Raw genomic sequence first — 20,144 nt, 5'->3', positions numbered from 1 at the left:
ATTTTGTTTTCGTTCTTGCCATCGTTCTAAAGCTAGTGCCGCCCTTCACAACTGTGCCTATAGCCAGGTTTCAGTCTTGGGGCTTGCAGTCATTACGGCGTGAATGTTCCGATTACCGGCTAAAAGAGAGTACTTAAAACCAATTTTAGTTTACGGTGCGGAGAGCGATATGACGTCAGAGGGCGCCTTGACAAGCCTTGACAGAACTGGCTAACACATCTTGGTCGCAGCCGCATATATGTAGTGTGGCCCTACACTCCAACACGAATGCGCCTATATGGAAGTAAACAGTGAGTAAGATGTCCACTAGTGCATTCCCTTTTATAAAAGGGAGTGCGCTATAGGACAGCATACTCCCTGTTTACTCCTTGTGGCAAAAACGAAACAGGCCAGTGTGGACCTTGCAAGGAGGAACTACCAATGGAAGAGGAACAAGCCAGTGAGATCCTCAACAGCAGTGATCCCACGCATTCAAAAAAACCTCTCTCGGCGATGTCATATCACCTCGCCTTGCACATCATTGAGAAAGCAAACGAATGATTGCAGTTCTGGTACCGGACATATTCTGTCCGTAGGGAAAAACCCTCACGTCCGGTCGACGGCCCCTTCCTTCATACAAGAGACGTCTACATGTGTGGTCCGGCGTATATGGCTTTGCAGCGACGAGAAAACACAAGAAGTAGTCATAAAGGCAGAAAGGCTCTTCTTTTCTCACAGAGGCGATCATCGGTTATGAGCACCGCTGCGCGGACACTTCGCACAGCCGCCGAAAAGGGCGACGGAACATTGTCCGGCGACTCTCGACCGAGCGCGACACGTGTTGTCCGGCGCCGCCAGACAAGATCGGCCCGATACGCGACGCGACGCGATGGATGCACTCCAGCGGCACCATCCGTAACGACGTCGTCCGCTGGCGGGAGATGTCGCCGCCGATTGGGACACCGGCCACCAATCAAACCGCGCGTTAGAGGACATCGGACGACACGCCGGAATACCCGAGTCCGACAAGCCTGCTCCTGTTGCTGTAGGAAAGGCGAACCGCCGCGCATGGCGAAAGCAGCTGCTGCCCCTGTCGCTTGGTGCGAAGGTACGCCAGAAATTTGCAAGGTACCACTTATCAAAGGAGCACCCCCGGCGTCGCCTCCGAGTACCTAGAAAGCGGCGAGCGAGAAGCAGAAGCAGATGTACACGAGGGATTAGCCGCGGGCGAAAAACTTTCTCAAGGCCGCGTATATATGCTCTCCGTAACAAATCGCCGTTGCTTCTGGCGTTGGCACAATGCGATTTTGCTCTTGTCTGGGTGCTTTAATTCATTTTAAAGCCGAATACGTTGAATCGCTTGCGCTACAGCTGAAGTTCCAGAAATTAAAATAAAAAAGAGGTAACTAATGGTCGTGCTTGCCGAAATAAAACGACTTCTAGGTAATATGGATGGCGGAAGCTGAACTTAGAACGGTACAGGTATTTTCGTGTTCAGCTAAAGTAGGCGGAAAAGGAAAAAGACAAGGAAATTCAAAATTCTGCTGAGGATGTTGAGGGGCCGGCTTCATGAGGCATGAAGACGTATCTGAGCCGTTTTTTATGCAACGCTGATAATATACAAATAGAAGCAATAAAAAGTGGCAGCCTAATAGTCACGTTTTATGTAAGGCCATACAGTAACATAAGCTGCTTGTCTGTCTCATGCAGGGAGACCCGTTGGTCACTATAGTAAATGGAAGCACAATGTGTGAGACGTGTACTATGTATATATGTATAATACGCATACTTCGCTGTCACTTAGTGCAGCCTCATTGCTGACAGGTGATACGGCTGAAGTATTTGCCGGCCTTTATTGGGCCAGTAGCAGTAGAAAGTACAATATATTTCAAAAACATACAGCTATATACAGGTTTTCTTTTAAACCGTGTAGTGACGCTCTCTAGCGCACTTGCATGTCTAAAACTTGAAGGTAGTGAGGGGATAAGGGCTCGTTTTGTTTTTGACAGGTCTGGGACGTTTACCATGCAAAACGAACCACATTGCACGGGGGGTAGTAAACCCGTTGGGATGCATATTTTTGAAAAAGTCTGCACTTTCAAATCAGTGCTGCGGTCTGAGAGAATGCCAGCAGTAATATCCGAGAGTAACGCTAGATTAGTGGTTTTTGGGGAAAGGAAATGGCGCAGTGCCTGTCACTTCTTGGTGGACCTCTCAACTGCACCGTAAGGGAAGGGAGCCTTGATGCCAACGCCGCGTTGGCATCGAGGCACCCTAGAAGGAAGGAAGAAAGAGGTGCCGTAGTGGGAGACTCCGGAATAATTTCGACCAACTGAGGATTTTTATCGTGCACTGACATCGCACATCACGGGGAAAAGGCGTTTCGCCTCCATCGAAACGCGGCTGCCGAGTAACGCTACAGGCAAAAGATGAAACGAGACTATGTAATGACGGCCGATATTTCTTGTCGGCATGTTAGAAACCTTCGACACGCAATTGTACAGAGGGAAAAGGGTTATAGGAGATATACCTCCGAAAGAAGGGGTGGGGGACTGGAAAAGATAAAAATTGCCTAAAAATAAAATTGGAGGCCATGAAACTTTATAGTGGGACAGATGGTACGTTGGTGCAGTGAGGGCAACGTTCTGGAGATAAGAGAACAACTTGTTAAAAGTTTGGCGCTGCTGCGAAAGGCACGACAAGATATACCCACATGCTTGTAATTGCTTTAGTGGCGCTTGGGCAGGTGCTTCCATTTGAAATCGGTGATGGCTTCTTTTACCCGTGGGCACTCGAAATTCCTGTAAAGCACGGTACACTAATCCGAACAAACTGCAGCTGTCGCGCTATGTTCCTCAAAGTTGCGAGAAACTCTGTTGTGTCTACGACTTCCTCCGTGTATTTCTCAGCACAACGTTCTAAAACTGCGCATTGCTGCTAAAGCTATGGAACATGGAGTCAGCAGGCGAAGATTCGAATACCAAGAGCAGTTCGCCAGCGGAGGAAGTTCTAACATGTTCTGGTTATCTTAGCCAACGACGCGATATCCGACGCGCTGAGCAGTCGCGACTAGCGGACTTTGCTCATCTGAAATGGTTTACACTCTCGACTCAGATAAGATCAACGACCACCGTGCGCTTCTTGTATGCTGCACCGTTCTTTTGAGAGGCGGAGTGCACACACACACACACACACACCTGTGCAAGCTCGTCGGCACCGGCAGCGCCTCATTAGCGCAGTTGCATGGGCGTGGCTAGGTGTCATCGACGCAACCGCGATGAGCACCTTTTCCTGCTGCACGGAAGCATGTGATGTGGCGAGGGTTGCGCGCTGAATTGAGGCCGAGGGCAGACGGAGCAGTGCCAGGTCCGGGCGACAGATGCCGCCGCTTGCCGCTGTCTTCGCGGTCGGCGGCCGCCTGGCCGGACGTGATCCCGGCCGGAGAGAGAAAGAGAGCAAGAGAAAGCGAAAGAGGCGACATGCGCAGTGCGGTTAGCGTAGTACATACATTGGTCTAGTCTTGCCCGTGACTGCCAGGGAGCCCTACGCTACAGGGAATGGAAGCCTGCCGGTCAGATCGGTGGGCAGCGTACAAAGGGACACAAGCCCCTTTTTAATTTTTGCGAATTTCTCAAGTGAACGAATCGATATTCTCGCGGATAGCAGCGGAGGCCGGGAGTAGGAGTGTTTTCGCGGTTAAACGAATTTTTTTCATTTAATGAAATAGCAGCCGCCCGTTGCTGTCTCCAACTTCTTAACAAGCTTCAGCTTTATTCCGGGATCTGCCGAGATATTCATAATTTAGTTTTTCCCGCGTAGAGTGCGGAGACTTTAAAAGCTAATCGCTTTCTGTTGTTTGGGCAGGAAGCTTAACGCTCGGACGTAGTAGTCACAGCGAAATGCATGTTTTACTGCGCTCCTGCGTTTCAAAGATTTCTTTAGTTCTTGTTCTATATACCGAATACCTCGTAATTGACAGTCGACTGCACTTGTGACGTCCGAAACTGTGAGCAATAAGCTGACTTATAGTAGTAATTAAGCGCCACCGTACAGTTAACTTCACAATTACTACCAGTGTTCGGCGGTACACGTTAGTCTGCCACTTCCCTGCCCCGCTACCACAAGTTTGTTGTAATTTGTAAAGCATGGAGCGCGTATAATCTGACCGACACCGCTCCGCCAAACGCACCAGCACACCACAGCCGGACCCGGTATTGTTCAGGACATGGAGTCGGAGCTGGCGTCAAGATATACTAGACTTGCAGCGGTGCAGACTATACAGGTCTTGGGCGTGTCTCCTAGCTTGTGCCGCTGATAACTATACCGGCGATGATTATTGTACAGTCATAGATAACGCGTATATCTTTCTTCTGACATCGTAGTCGTAGTAACAGTTGCAGTCGCTCGACACTCATGCCGGAGCCCCTAACTACCCGAGTTAAACTAGTCCGCACTTTACGTGACAGCCAAATTTGGCGGTTTGTTCGCGCTCAGAGCGCGACCACCGCTCCAGGCTCACGAGACGCCCCCGCCGTGTCGCTGGCCGAGAGCTTAAACGAAGGAGAGGAGGGCGGTTGGTTGGGTGAGCGAGAGCAAGCGCGTAGGCTATCGCGGGAATCCCTCCTGATAGATGGCGACGCAGTAGCCGCGATGGCCCCGGCCGCATGCAGGCAGGGTGGTTGGGCGGCGGCCGTGCATAGGAGAGGGGGAAGGTGAAAGGAGGGAACACAGCGCGCGCCGCTAGGGTCCGCGATAACATCGCGCGCGCATGGAACAGCATGATTTATGTGCTGCTCATGATGGCTATTAGAAGCGCCCCGCTGCGTCGTCTCGTCGTCTGCTGCCGCCGGTCGCGTCGTCTGCTTCGCCGCCGTCGTGTCGTCGTCTGCATCGCCGCCGCCGTGGTTGGCGGGACGGCACGGGGAGACGCGTACATACACACACACTCGCACACACACTCGGGCTGCCCTGTTCATCCGTCCGCGGACGACGGTTCCTGTGCATCGATCACGAGGCGAGGAGTGGGCTTCATTATGCACGCGAACGCGTCCGTGAGTTCGCCTTTTCGAAGGCTTGCGTGGGCTGCAGCAGTGCAAGGCGGCGTAAACAGCTTTATGGCTTTTCGAAGATCCGATGCGGTTCGCGTTGTGTTGACGAGCGTGGCTCTGGCAGCGCTGGCAAGACCATTCCGGCCCACAATTGGAGCGACGAAATCTTTGCGACGCCAGATAGTGAGAGGGAGACAGGCACAGAACCCCCCCTCCCCCCGTGTGTGGTGGTCGCGTAGTAGTAGTAGTAGTGGTTTTATTAAATAATAATAAAAAAGGAAAAGATTTTTGCTAGCCCCGGCACCTGCCATCGATATTGAAGCACCTGAGCTGGGGCAGCGGAAGTAAAGAATAGCAGGCAGGATGGAGAAATGAAATGAAAGAGGTCAGGGGACAGGAAGAGAGGATAGGAGGAGAGGTATCGCGTGCGTCGGTAATCGTGAAAATCGTTTATGCGGTTGCCCGCTGCCGCTGCTACCGCTCTTAACGTCGCGGTCACCGCCAAAGACAGCTTTTCTTCTTGTCTATTATTTTGGCTGTCCTTGCGTGAATATTCCTTTATGCGCCGCTACAATCGATTTGCTAGGCGAGATCGAAAAGCTGGAAGCGGGGAGGAAAGTCTGCCTCAATCGACGAGCGGCTTGCAGTGTGATCGAGGCTCGATAGACAAAAGACCGTCCGTGCTCCTTGATGCGCGGCCATGTCCCGTTTTCTCTACTGAGTGGTTAGAACGTGCCTAGAAAGCGTGAATATAGCAAGCAGCGACAAAAACGGTTTCAGATGCCATCCAAGGTATATTTTCTATACGAAACTGGCTTTCACGCAGTTTAAAAGCAGTGTCGTTCATTGGGGACTTGCCGTGATGATTGTCGCCGAATAGTTCATAGTGGAGGCCAACAACATTCGGCAGACAAGGCCTTTACACGTTACTGCTCCCAGCTATTCGTGTTATTGCAAGTACAATTCGCGAAGCTTTCCCTTCACTGTCATATTTGCAGCGAAGCTCCGCCAAGATCCATGACCGGCGCCCGTTCTTCTTACATGATGGGCAAGTAGTTTGTTAAAGCTTTGTTGCCTCAAGAAGAGAGCTAACCACGAGTTCAAATTAAAAGCGCAAACATTTTTGCGTCTTGCCTTCACAATGGAGTGAAACACTGAAATGTTGATTTGATTTACTCCTGCTCGTGTACCAACAGCCCACGGCCAGTATAGTGTGCTCTGTTACATGTTAAGCCATAACCACGTGAGCAGGGCATTGGTTATGAAGAAAGGAAACGCACAAGAACTATCACACTTGGGGTGCTACTGGCCGCCATTGTGCTGTATTACTCCGATAACAAGACACACGCATAAGTTATTGTGCACGAAGGAATGAAAAGCACTGGAAAATCTCGCTCAGGATATCATTGCCAGCGATGTGCTGTACTACTCCACTAACCGATCACCAGAGTAAATTATTTTTTATGAGCGAAGGAAGCCAGATATCCGATGTGGGCTCCTGCGGGTCCCACACGGGCAAGTGGAGCTACAGCACCTATATCAGCCACTGATTGGTCAAAACCAAATTTGGATTGCCCCTGTTGATGCTATGCGGTCCGATATCAGCGTTGCTAGAGTTAACTCAGACAATTTTCCTGCACGCAGCCCAGAGGTCCCTTGTAGGACGCTTGAAGGCAGATGCAACATGGGTGTAGGTTCCATGCAGGAAAAACTTCGTCAAGCCTAAATGGGGCTAACCAGACAAACCCACTGTAGGTCTCACATGGGCCGTGGCGGAGCTGCAAAAGGCGCTCATCTGCACGTGCTACATCACTCATGTCGAGGCGTTTAGGGCTGACGCAGTTTAAGTGCGGACTCCGATATTTTATATTTATGTTGGAATTATTATTATTATTATTATTATTATTATTATTATTATTATTATTATTATTATTATTATTATTATTATTATTATTATACTCCGTTGTTTGCTTAGCTTTCTTTTTACCTGTACTCTGATAAAGAACACGCAGAGGTTAGCGGTAGCTTCTCAAACGCGGTCTCTCTCCGCGTTTCACTTTTATTTTTGTCTTTCGTCTTTCGCAGCGGCCGCGCGCTTCCTCCATTCCAAATGCTTAGTAGGCCAGCCCCGGCAGCGAGCGCAAACACATTAGGGCGCCGAGTCGCGGCGCAGCTGTCGCCGAATGAATGCATGCGTACATACGCAAGTCCTCCCCCCTCCCTTCCTCTCTCTTTCTTCCGCGGGAGGAGGCGCGTCATTTGCACAGGTGGAGTTTATCGCCGGCGACAATCGGTCACGCCGCAGCGCGCTCGCGCAACTCGGAGTTCCACGCCTGCGGCGCCGACCAATCCCCGTCGCGCGCGCGCGGTTTTCGCCGCTTCACTCAGACTGCAGAGTAGTTGCGTGCAGTGTGTTTCTGGTAGCAGTCATTCTTGCTCTTAAGCAGACGCGAAACAGCGGAGAACGCAACGCAACCAGGGAAGATGCACGCAGCACATTGTATTTTTAAACGGGAAATAGAAAAAAAAATTCTGGTGCTGAGCCGACTGTGACGCTATGCGAGAAAGAAGCGCGATATCTTCAGGTCTGATGGGAACGCTAAGTAGTTGGCGCTTGCTAGCTATATCTTGTGAGCAACATTTGTATTGCGCATACTTCTCCCTCTGTTCTCAACTGTTCGCTCGCTTATAGGTTGTCTTGTGCCACCTCCTGCGCTCTTATATATGTCTTATGCATCTATTGTCTGCTGTGTCCAACACGATGAAGCGGTAACGAACGGGATAATATTTGGTGAACCTACAAATTCTGTGCCACTTTATTCTATTTGCCTTTCGCTTGCGCTTAAAACGACTTTTAGTATGGGTGGTATAAAATTGTTATCGAAAATGAAGTTATCCTCTTCAAGGACTTCTCTGCGTCTGGATTAGCCCTTAGCCTCTTGACATAGCGTGGTGTGACCGGGACTGGGGTCTGTTTTTCAGCGTGGATGAAAAGGGCGAGCTTGTTTGCACTCTCGTCGCTTTTCCAGCACTGCACCGAACTGTAGGGCGGACTACGGATGCCACACATTGCGCGAGTGGCGTCAGCGCGGAGGCAACAAAAGGCTGCTCAGGCGCGGTTTGCAAAATACGGGCGCCCGACTAGAGTCTGAAAACGGGAAAAGAAAAAAAAAGGGACGAAGGCGCCGTTGAAAGCAGCGAAAGGCGTCGTTGAAAGCAAGAAAGTGGGCACCCCTCTTCCTTGATGGTTTCCGACGGCAGGGTGACGCCCATGATGGCCACCGCTCGCCGCTGGAACGCTATACGGTGGCGCCACCAAGTGACTTTATTATATATGTGCGACCGAATTTCGCCAGTGAGAACATTGCCGCCTCGACGTGGATTCTGGTTCGCAGCATTGTGTTTGGTTCCCGCGTAGCGACTCGCTTTCTGCGGCTGCCCTATTAAGCGACTGCCTTATTCATATGGGGGTTCCCGGAAGAAGACTTTGTCAGATGCGCAGGCAAAACACACTCGCCATGGTAGCTGAGTTTGTTTGGCGACCCGGCTGCTGATCCCAAGGTCGCGTGTTCAATACCGCCCGCGGCGGTCGTATTTCGATGCAGGTGAAATATATAAACGCCCGTGTGCTGTGCAATGTCAGCGCACGTTAAATACCCCCAAGTAGTATAAATTCATCCGGAGCCCTCCACTACGGCGTCCCTCTTAGCCTGAGTCGTTTCGGGGCGTTAAAACCACACAATCCAAAATACGTACCGGCAAAACGCTGGTTGCGATGGCTGCAGAAATACTCTTCTATAGACTGTCCCATGTACTCTATAGAGTATATACATTTATCCATATTCTGCGTCAGCTACTTCTTCATATTCCTCTTTTTCAAGCTCGCTTAGAGAAAAAACCTACCCCCTATACTTTATAGACTTTCTATAGAATGTGTATAGACTGTCTGAAATACATTTTTGTGTTAGGGACGGAGCGAGAATTTCGCTTTCATGGGTGCTCGCATGGTCACCGGTGGCGTCGTAACCTAACGACGTATACAGTCTGTAAAATGTCTGTAGCCTGCGGTGCATGCAGACTATGACAGTCTATATGGCTAAACACTGTGCATGCATTGTCAGGGGGCGTTTTACAAGGAACGGGAATATAAACTGGCGTTAGTGGGGGCTCGCACATGGTCTGCAGTGGCGTGGTGCCTTCATCGAAACAGACCGTCCTAAAGGCCATACATAGCCGCCGCGGTGGCTGTGTGGTTGTGCGCTCGGCTGCCGGCCCGAAAGACGCGGGTTCGATCCCGGCCGCGACGGTCGAATTTCGATGGAGGCGAAATTCTAGAGGCCCGTGTACTGTGCGACGTCAGTGCGCATTAAAGAACCCCAGGTGGTCGAAATTTCCGGAGCCCTTCACTACGGCGTCCCTCATAGCCTGAGTCGCTTTGGGACGTTAAACCCCATAAACCAAACCAAACCTAAAGGCCATGCACGCGGGCGCACACACGTCCGCACTGACGCGCACGACGACTCTATGGATGCCACGTGAGCGTCCTGTGACGGGTTACTTGCTTTAACTCCTTATTTTTTCCGCCATTTTTTTTTAAATGTGCTCCGTGGCCGACTTTCGTTTCCGCTTTTTTCAGGGCGGTGTCTTCGTCGCCTTTGTGTCGTCCTAATGCGCGCGGCGCCCTGGGCGTCACCGCCTTCAGCGCACGCGGCGGCGAATGCGCGCGAGTGCCAGAGGCGCAACTAGGCGCAACGCGAGAGCCGCGCCATTCACTTGGGCCCGGCGTCATCAGGCTGCGCCGAATGTATTATACACCTCGCCACCGTCGCACTGTGCCGGGCGCGGCCTGCGCAGAACTTGTGAAGGCCTCACCATTATACACACGACCCTTTTCTGCCGCTTCCTGGTGCGTGTGTGTGCATGTGTGTGCATGTGTGGGGTAGCGCAAGCAGGGTACAGGTGTGCTGCACCATGGAGTGAAAAGTCGTTAAAATTGTTTGTCGCGCCAGTCTTTCGAAGCATTTTTTTTTTCATTTATCCTGTGGCTAGTCATTTTCTTTTGCGTCCATGTCAAGAGGAAAGTGTGGCACGTGTAATATGGCTGCATAGAGCTCGGCGGCTGATGAGGAAGCTGGCTATGTGAGGGCAAATCTATACAGAAGCACGGAAGCATTCAGGAGAAGCGTCATGTAGAGGGCGATGATGGCTGCAACTTTCCTCTTCTGCTTTTAATTAGCTCCCACGTTTGTCGCGGTTTTTCATGCGGAAACACCAATTTTTTTTTTCAAACAAATATATTACCGCAGCCGGTAAAATGAAGCGCCTTTATGAATCTTGTAGGCATCGAGACGATACCCGAGGGCTCGAGGCAATAAGGAACACACTTAAATGTTCGTAAAAAATTGCCAATCTCGCCCCTGAGCTATGGGTCGAGGTGAGGAATTTGGGTCTTAAAAGCGATGTGCCGACGACCGATGCATGGTGGAAAGCATTTCGGGATTCCGAACAGTCAAGAAACAGGCTCCTAGCCGTGACGTCACAAAGGGAACATTGACTTGGAAGAAGATATCAAAAGAATGTAGAGGTGTTCATGCACATCACTTACGTTGTTTATACCAACCTCGCCTATAACGCTAACACATGGGTGACCCGTATGTCCGGCTTGGTTTAGAAGGAATGCGAAAATTATTCTTTTTTTAACATAAATTCGTCGTATTTACGTCTTTTGTTTTGTTCGGTCTTGGATTACAGGGAAAACGGAAAATGTTCTCTGCCCGATGTGGGCCCTGTCACTCATGCAGTACTCAACAACTACTAGTAAGAAAATACATCATTGTAAAATTGCTAATGCAAGAGCTGAAATAAAAACAACTACATAATACGGGCCAAAGTTTTGAAACATATATGCAGCTTTTGCGCGAAACAACAAATAAAAATACTCACACATTTTTAAATCTTCCAAGCGATCTACACTACCGCGAGATAGCAAGGATAGATGGATGGATGTTGGGAAAGTTAGGGATTAAATACATCAAGGTATTTAACATAAATACCTTGCAGTCAATCAACATTACCGTCAACATCGGCATCCCAAATACATCAATGTATCTTCTCCACCACCAAGTTCACTGCTGTCCACTGTGAAAAATAATCTGCCCTTTCGAGAGCGTCTTTGACCAAGTCGGTCGCGCCTGTCCGCGCACTCTTCACGTCCATGTTTGCGTTGTACAGTGTCTTGCTATTCTGTCATTTCTTCTTCGATTAAATGGTCCGTGTTCACTCGGTCCATACAGACGTGAATGAGCTCCTCGTCTAAAATCCGCTGATCCTGGATGGCTCCCGGAGCCACATGTGGAACACCAGTCATCCAGTCTCTTCTGGCAAGCACCATCAACATCGTCACCTGCGTACCCTCTTTTCGATCTCGGGTATACCCTGCAGCTAAATGCCTGTCACAACACTCGATATCCATCACACGATTCGAACCGAGCGTTCGGAGGTGCTATAAGCCGAGACGCGGATTACAAGGAGCAGAGGGCGCTACTGCCTTCCAAGAGGGAGGAGGAGGAGAGGACGAGGGAGAGGGAAAGATGCGACTGCCGGGATAGATCAGGCATGCCCGTCCCGTCACTGTCGTCGCGCGACATACATGGAGGCCATGGAAGACAGCTGGGAACGTGAGAAGCCTTCGCCGAGTGATGGGAACCAATCCCATCGTCCACGTGGCGTTGCTGGTGAGGTGGTGAGTGGCAGGCATACGGACGAGTCTGGGAAGAGAAAATTCGCATCAGGTGTTTGCTAGCACGACGGGAAGCAGACACTGTGTCCGAGCGAAAAAGAAAATAATAAAGCTGAGGTCTACCTGGCCTCTCCTTCGCTTCTCGGGGGTCTCCGCCGTGGAAGGAGCGCCCAGTTCGTCACATAAAAGAAGTAAAGAGAAGGAAAAGAATCGCCGGCGTTTATTTCCACGCGGCAGCAACAGCAGCGGCAGGAGGAGGACTTTGGGAAGAAGGAGACCTGCCATTGTTTTCGGCTTCATCCGCGTCAAGTAGATGGATGTTCAATCTGGCGGAACCGAGAGGGTGGAAAGGAGGAGTGGGATGGGGAGAAGAAGGGCAGGCGAGAGAAGAACAGGAGGAACAAAAAAGACCAAGCAGGAGAAACCGTCTCCGATTTCAGCAGTCCCGAAGCAAGACGAGGCTCCGGGAAAAATCGAGGAGACAGGCGAGCATGATGGATGACATCTCGCGCTGCGCTCAGAGAATGGTCGCCTCTCGGAGGTGACAAGTGCAGCGTTACCCGCTACCTCCCCCCCCCCCCCCCCCGACCTCTCTACCATACCCCCCCTCTAGCCCAGGCTTCCCTCCCCTTTAAGCACCCAACAGTGGCATGCCTCCACCCGTCGCCCTATGAACAACAAAGGCCTCAGAAGAAGATGCACGACGTTTTTCTCGTGGGCCGTTGCTGTTGCTGGCACTTCTGCTGCCGCCGTCGCCTCGGTGTATCATGTACCCCTTTCTTGACAACTCGGACACAAAAGCTGGGAGTCTTTTGCTACCGCGTCCCACAGGAACACAAAAACGTACGCGCTCTCCTCCCGTAAGCAGGCAAGGTAGACACTTATCCCTGAGTGACAGGCCCGCTTTTTTTTCTGCCCGTCTGTACTTGTCGGTACGTCCTTCTTGTTTACCGGATGATCCGTTCCTCGAGGGCCAGGGACCACGAGAAGGGGGCTAGGCGAGGGGCTGCAACGGCGAAGGGAGAATGGGCCCTCTAAAGGAGCCTCTTTAGGAGGTACTTTGTGACATGGGTCGGAGCATATTAGCTTGTCCGCCCTTCGTGTGGAGTCCGTCCCGGAAGCGTCGGACTTGTTTTTCGCCTGTTTTTCACTGACAGTCGCGCTGTTCTCACGGAACCCGAAAAAAAAAGGACAAAGAACGAAACGACCGCAGGGTCACAGGACGAATTGACGACGAGGGTGTTTATGCTTGCGACCCGCCGCGGTGGCTCAGTGGTTAGGGCGCTCGGCTACTAGTGATCCGGTGGAGTACGCGAGTTCCTACCCGACCGCGGCGCCCGTGTGCTGTGCGATGTCAGTGCACGCTAAAGAAACCCACGTGGTCGAAATTATTCCGGAGCCCTCCACTAGGGCACTTCTTTTTTCCTTTTGAAGCGAAAAGCTTCACTATGCTAGTCAACACCGCGCTTCGCGCGAGCCGGCGTATGTCGGAGCACGAGTGACGTCGCGCACGCCGCTGGCGGCGGCTGGCGAGTTATGCGCATGCGCGAAAACGAGTGACGTCACGCGCCGCGCAGGTGGTCGCTCCTCGCCGCAGCCGTCACCTGACCTTTCGGCGCAGCCGCGCGCTACTGCACATGTGCGTCATGTGCATGCGCAAGGAGGCTATATAATGCGCTTGCCAGAGAATAGGCGTGCGCACTCGACATGGAAGGGAAGGAGAGTGCGGCTGCTGCTAGACTACGCAGAAGAGCTGATAAACTAAATTCGTCCGATCCAGAAGTACTCGCTTGGGAGTTGGCTGCAGACAGCCGCTTGCTACTACTCGGATCACCGGGCTGTCTTTATGGCTGTAGAGAAACCGCAAGACAATGTGTCCAACAATAATAAATAAATAAGTTTAATACTGTCGCTTCTGTATCTGACTCGTAAACATATGCCATTGAGTAACCAAGTCTACGCCTATAGATAAACAATGTATACAATACCAGCTAAGCTACGACGCATAAGCATCACGTCAAACCAAGTATAACTGAGGCTTTTCGCTTGTACATCCAGGCTTAACCAGAGCTAAGCCACTGCCTAATTTTTTTTCTTTTACTCCCTCCTTTATCCCTTCCCTTACGGTGCGGTTTAGGTGTGCGCCGTTATGAGAGACAGATACTGCGCCATTTCCTTTCCCCATAAACCAATTTTCATTTTTTTTCTGAGTCGTGGATACATGCTTCGATATGGAGCGAGAAATAATGTCCAGGATATATGCTAATAACCGAAAAATGAAATTCTCAGTCTTCATCCTTCCCCTGCCGACCTTGTGCTTGACCTTATTCTATTCACATTACTAAGCACGATGCTCGAGAGCACCGGTAAAGTTGTTGATTTCGTGGTTTTCGGTAACTCGGCTCGATGCTACAACGAAGACGCTGAACATTCGATGACTGTGATGAGGAGATGGCTTTATACACAGTTAGTTACAATAGCATACAGCAGCAGTAGTTGGGGACCGCTAACCGCGATTGGCCGAGCCGTCCCTACTTTATCGCTTCCCTTACGGCGCGGTTCAGGTGTCCAACGATATATGAGACAGATACTGCGCCATTTCCTTTCCCCCAAAATACCAATTTAGCAATTATTCCGATGCGGTGCAGTGGAAACACTAGAACATCTGCTCCTTCGCTGTTCCGCGTTCGCCGATGCTCGTCGCGATGTGCTCGCGGCCTATAGGGCGCAGGGCATACTACCAGACTCCATCAAGACGCTATCGTGGCCGCAGGGCAGTGCGCGCACTCGTGAGCGAACTTTGGTGAGCCTCTGTGCATTCCTCGAACACACGGGCTTGACGTCCCGTCTGTTCTCCGTCAGGTAGTTACACGCAGTGACCCAACGCTCCGCGAGTTCTACCTTGAACGATTAATAACTGGACGCCCCACTCCAGTTGTAACCAACACAGTGCTGTGCGCGTGTGTGATTTAATTCCTCAAAAATGAACTAATCACGCGCACAACCTGGACACATTTCTTATTGTGTAAATAGTTTGTACATATTACTTCTCCCCCTATCCTCTATTCCTCTCCCCTCACTTCTTTCATTTCATTTCTCCATTCTGCCTGCTGTCCTTTATTTCCGCTGCCCCAGCTCAGGTGCTTCAGTATCGATGGCAGATGCCGGGGCTAGCTAAAAATCTTTTCCTTCCTTTTTACTATTATTTTTAATAAAACCACTACCACCACCACCACCAATTATTGCGAGCCGACCGCCAAACAAATTTCTCACGGGACGCCGCGTCCCAAATTGCGGAGGCTGGCGCATGTTGCACCTGCTCCCAAAGCTAATAATCACGGTCGGCTAGTCCGGCCGTGTGGCAGCGAAAACGAGACATCCCTCGAAGGGAGCGTGTGTGGTACAGATCTTTAATAACCTCGCCACCGTCTCAGAGATCAAATATCCAAACTAACAAGCGCTTTGGGATGTCACTTCTCTCTGAGGCTATTGGTCCAAAGTGACATCACGAACTCGATGTGGCGTCAGAATCCTTGACCAATCAGGGAAAGCCGCCGCTTCTGACCTTGTGGTTTTTGCTTGTCGCGTTCGAGGAGAAGAAGGGTTTTCAAAGGATCACGCGACCGCCACTTAGCTGGGGTAGGAATGCAGGGGTCAGTGACCAGGCAGTTATCCTAGTTTTGGGAAAGGCTGTCCTGCTGACTCACAAAAGGCCTATGTCCCTTTCCACTCTCGCGTACCAGCCAGCGATATGCGGCGTTCACGTGCAGTCAGGGGCGCCATTGTGGTGTCCAACACCCAGCTTCTCAGTGAAGGCTTGAGGAGGGGGGGGGGGGGGGTATAATCCGATTGGACAGGCGCCGTACTTAGCCTTTCTCCATGCTGCATGGATGCCAAACTGGCAATCACTGTGGCTTGAGTGCATACCTGCTGTGTTTTGCTGTCAGTTTTAGACAGGAAGTTCTACGAAAGAAATGCAATGCCATTGCAGCTGCGAAAAGCGTCGACCTGGAAACTTGGCTTCACTGCAAATGAAGGCCTCGTTCAAGCTGAAAACAACACATGAGGTTCAGGTCAAATTTCCTGACCTCACTCTTGAAAATATGGGCTGCTGCCGACCTTACCTGACTTGAGGTCAGAACTTCATGAGGTTGTCCACCTCTGTTGACGAATAATTTTACTGGTGTAACCTTTTCTTCACCAGAGTGAAGTTGATGCGTTTATGGCGGGTCTACGCAAGGCTACTTCTTACTAGTCCTGTCGCATATTCAGAGAAACTTTAACATACTCAACAATTTTGGACAAAAGAATTTTTCCACGGGACACAGTTTATGAACTCAATTTTTTTTTTCATATAATGTAAGGTTTGAGTACAACAACCAACAACCATGGGCGAATATTGGCCTGCAGTATTTTAAAATGCATAAATATCCGCAGGCCACCTGGCGGCAGTATTGCATTTCTTCTTGCTATTAATATTTACCATCGTCAAAAGCGCTCCCATTGGATTTCTATAGCAGTCTTAACTGCTCGATACGATCGATGGAAACCTTAAACGAAAGATTTTGTTACACATCAAAAGAATGAACCATTGCCTTCAATATTTCCATAACGGTATCTTACAATTTTTTAATATTCAAAATTTTTGTCCGAGAATGTTGAGGTAGGATGGACTATGGTCTATGGTCGAGAATGACTATGGTCGGATACAACTCAAGAACGAAGCGGCTTTTCCCCGTCAGAGGACCCCCTTCCAGCCAATGGCGTCGGATGATTCCCATAACCCTGCTGGTGACAAAGCAGGGAGTGGAAGGCGAAAGGGGATGATCCGTTTCCTCTATGGTCGGGGATAGACCACTCTCTTCATTGCGGCGCCGCTCCCTGCATTGTCACACTAACAGGGACACGAGACTCGGCCGACGCCAATGGCTGGAAGGGGATCCTTTGACGGGGAAAGCTGCTGCGTTCTTGAGTTGTATCCGACTATAGCTGATATTCCCTTGCGTGCTGTGGTTCCAAATTTGCCCGAGTGGCTCGCTTACCAAGGCATGAAGTTCCTGTCAGAATGGCCACAAACAAGCGTAGTGACAGAAATGAGTTTTTGTTGTGGAATGGTGTGCACGGAGTAAGACCAGATCTGTAGACGACAGTTCAAACTCTTGCCAGCGCATGCGACACGTGAGAAGCGGAGTTGGAAAACGACCCGAGGAAGAAAGAACGCTGAGAAGCCTCCACGCGTTCATTAGCTGCTCGCCCCCGGCGAAGGTGAGAAGCGGCCGAAGAACAATGGCTGCAACCCCTTGTTTTTTTCAAGAGAGCGGCGCCGCCGCGGTGTCTTCTTACAGCCGCTATGTCTTCCAGGACGGGTGTCACCTCGTTCACGGTTTGCGGCGCGCACCCTGCGGTGCTTGTAACTGCGTGTACGCACCGTCGTCATCTTCGTGCATGCAGTGCCAAGTGTCTGCTTTTTGAAAAAAAGTCGGAAACAATAAACGAGAGAACACGCTGGAAACATGAAAAGAAAAAAAAGCACCAAGGAAGCTTCGTGAGAGCAGCTCTCTCTTTGCGTTCCCGGAGAATACCGCTACGGAGACAGAGAGAGAGGGAGAATACTGAAGCCAGGGCACATAGACAACGTTGTTCTCTAGGGCTTAGGGCCGTGTACGAGAACAATGTACTTCAGAAGTGTGTTAGCATCGACTGATAATTAAGTGTAAATCAGCGCGGGATTACTAGCCTGGTCTACGAGGTGCTATAAGCGTGGTCTATTAACACGCAAAGCTCAGTGGTTAAGGCGCTCGTCTACTGAGCCGGAGTACCCGGGTTCGAACCCGACCGCTGCGGCCGCGTTTCCATGGAGGCGAAACGTAAAGGCGTCCGTGTGCTGTGCGATGTCAGCGCACGTTAGAGATACCCAGGTGGTCGACATTATTCCGGAACCCTCCACTACGGCACCGCTTTCTTCCCTTCTTCTTTCACTCCCTCCTTTATCCCTTCCCTTACGGCGCGGTTCGGGTGTCCACAGAGATATGTAAGACAGTTACTGGGTAATTTTTTTCCCTCAAAACCAGTTTTCAATTTTCAAACCAGAGTAGAGCTTTTAACCTCCGCTGGAATGAGGTCTTTCTGCAAACATACTTCGACTAAAAACAGCGTGCTGATATATTGAATAGCCTCGATTCGGAAAAACGTCGAATTAAAATGCTGTATACCGTACAAGGTATCATCACCTGGAGCGGGGGCTCGGTTATTTGGCGTTCGTCTGCTGGGTCTAAGGTTGCGGGCTCGATTCCCACCTGCAATTGCTACATGTCGATAGAGGCGGAATGCACAAACGCCCGTGTACTCAGGTTTTGATGAAATTGGTGAATTTGATGAGCACGATATACCATGCTTCATTGCCACTTTTTTTTTTTTAGGGGGGGGGGGGGGGGTCTTCGCACGTTAATATCGGTTCTGTAATATGGCTGGTACCTCACAGCCAACACAGTTGATTTGGCAAGTAAAGATTGGCACATGTCAGAACGGACACTACAAGCTTGAAATGACAAAGAACTACCACTGTAAGAGAATCACCAGCGCAGTTAGCTCCTCACGGGGACACGGACTAACTGCTCGCCGCGTGGTCTAAGCGGTGCATTTAGTAACGTTTGACCAATTTTTGGCGTAGAGTGTATTGCGAACCTTTCGCTCTTTATGTTTTCGTTTGTTGCTGTTACTTCTTTTTATACTTGTATTTTTGTTTCGGCAGTTTCTTGTTTATAGCGTATTGCACATTTACTGTGTTTACCAAATACTGTTTATTTCTCATTTACTGGGATCATGACTGCTCATTGTTGATCGTTTATTCTTAATTTGCTCTTAGCACTACTGGCCAGTGCGTTGTGTTTAGTATACGTTAGACACCTTTAGCATACCGTGTACCGTGTTGGCGTTACCGTTACCGGAGTACCGGAGTACCGGAAGCCAGCGCGCCGTCAATGCGTATGCGCAAATCGCCTCGTGGGCGACAGATGGCGCCAGGTATCCGGCAGCTTCGCGGACGCGACTGCCGCATCGGGACTAATCAGCGTGTGCGGACTAGCGGTGCGCGGGCACCGGGTACTCCGGTAACGGTAACTCAGTACACGGTATTGCTAAAGGTGCCTATTGTATATTGCGTACTGCGTGCCGTGGCTGTGCCTTTTGTGTATTATGTTGTCAGTTCTTGTGAGATATTTCTCCTCTATGGGAAAATAAAAGGCCGGCGCCACTGTGGCACCAACCTCCCCTTATAGACGTCCATATCCTTTTGCTCGCGGCATACAAGTGCACCGTGATGATCCTCCTTTATTATATTCTCCCTCTCCCCAGATCACGCAACTGAAGATCGACAACAATCCGTTCGCGAAAGGCTTCAGGGACACCGGAGCCGGCAGGAGAGAGAAAAAGTGAGTGTACGCGGCGCCACTGTCGCATACGCCCGTCCATGTAATAGAAGGAAGGCATACGCGCGCCCTCCCGGAATAAATCCAATTGCGCGGATTTGCGATGCGACCTTTTTGGTACGCGCCTGTATGCCTTCGCGATGGGATATACAGGATATGCTTTTAGGGAGCGCTGAGCCCTTCAGCGCGTGTGGCTGAATGCAAAATAAAAACAGCAGTTGGTTACTGCTGCGTACGCTGTGTCCACGACATATACTGCAGGGCTTTTGGTGGCGAGCTGAATAATTGGGATTGTAAAATTCCATTAGAAGATTTTTCTGTTAGAGATTCGGCACTTTTGAAAGACACAGGAAGTCGCCATGTGCGCGCCATGTCCGTCGGTCTGTTATACACACGTAACGTTTCATGTTATTCGATAAATTTTTATAGAAAAGTTCTGCTAAACCTAGAAAGCATCGCATTTCAGTTTGGGTCATCTGGTCATGCATCAGGATACCTCATTCAAGCGTATTTGGGAAAATTATTTAAATAATTATTTAGTATGTTTGAGTTAAATTCTACTATGATTTGCTTTATTTAATCTGTATTCACTGGCACTAAGCACCGTAGCATCCTTACGTAGGTGATTGTCATTTTGGCCCTTTCCGGAAGTACATCTGAAGCGCCTAGACTTCCGATTTGTCGGTTGTATAGTAATGCGAAGGCACGTAACCAGTTTTTTTTTTCGGGGGCTGTAAGTTTATCTCGTCCAGTGGAAACTGGGAGTGAGTGGGGGGAGGGGGGGGAGGAAGGTGCTAATGAGAGCATTGCCAGAAGAATGAAGAGGGTAGAAAACTTTATTCTAAAGGGGGGAGGAACACCTCTGGACAACTTCCTTGGCTATACGCACCCGGTAAATAGCGAGTTACTGTGGTTATAATTGCGTCACACGTTCTCTTGTGTCAAAACCAG

General features: G+C 50.2%; 1 protein-coding gene across 2 annotated transcripts in view; it reads left to right on the top strand.

The window, feature by feature from the left end:
• Positions 1-20,144, top strand: part of LOC144121190 (uncharacterized) — a 132,272-nt gene that overhangs the window by 92,461 nt on the left and 19,667 nt on the right. For both annotated transcript variants that reach the window (XM_077654261.1, XM_077654262.1), the window contains exon 4: positions 19,120-19,196. In XM_077654261.1, the coding sequence (XP_077510387.1) occupies positions 19,120-19,196 (77 nt within the window). The remainder of the gene's footprint in view (positions 1-19,119; positions 19,197-20,144) is intronic.

Source organism: Amblyomma americanum, chromosome 2 (genome assembly GCF_052857255.1).
Source record: "Amblyomma americanum isolate KBUSLIRL-KWMA chromosome 2, ASM5285725v1, whole genome shotgun sequence".
NCBI lineage: Eukaryota > Metazoa > Arthropoda > Arachnida > Ixodida > Ixodidae > Amblyomma > Amblyomma americanum.
This window is presented reverse-complemented; position numbering and strand designations above follow the sequence as displayed.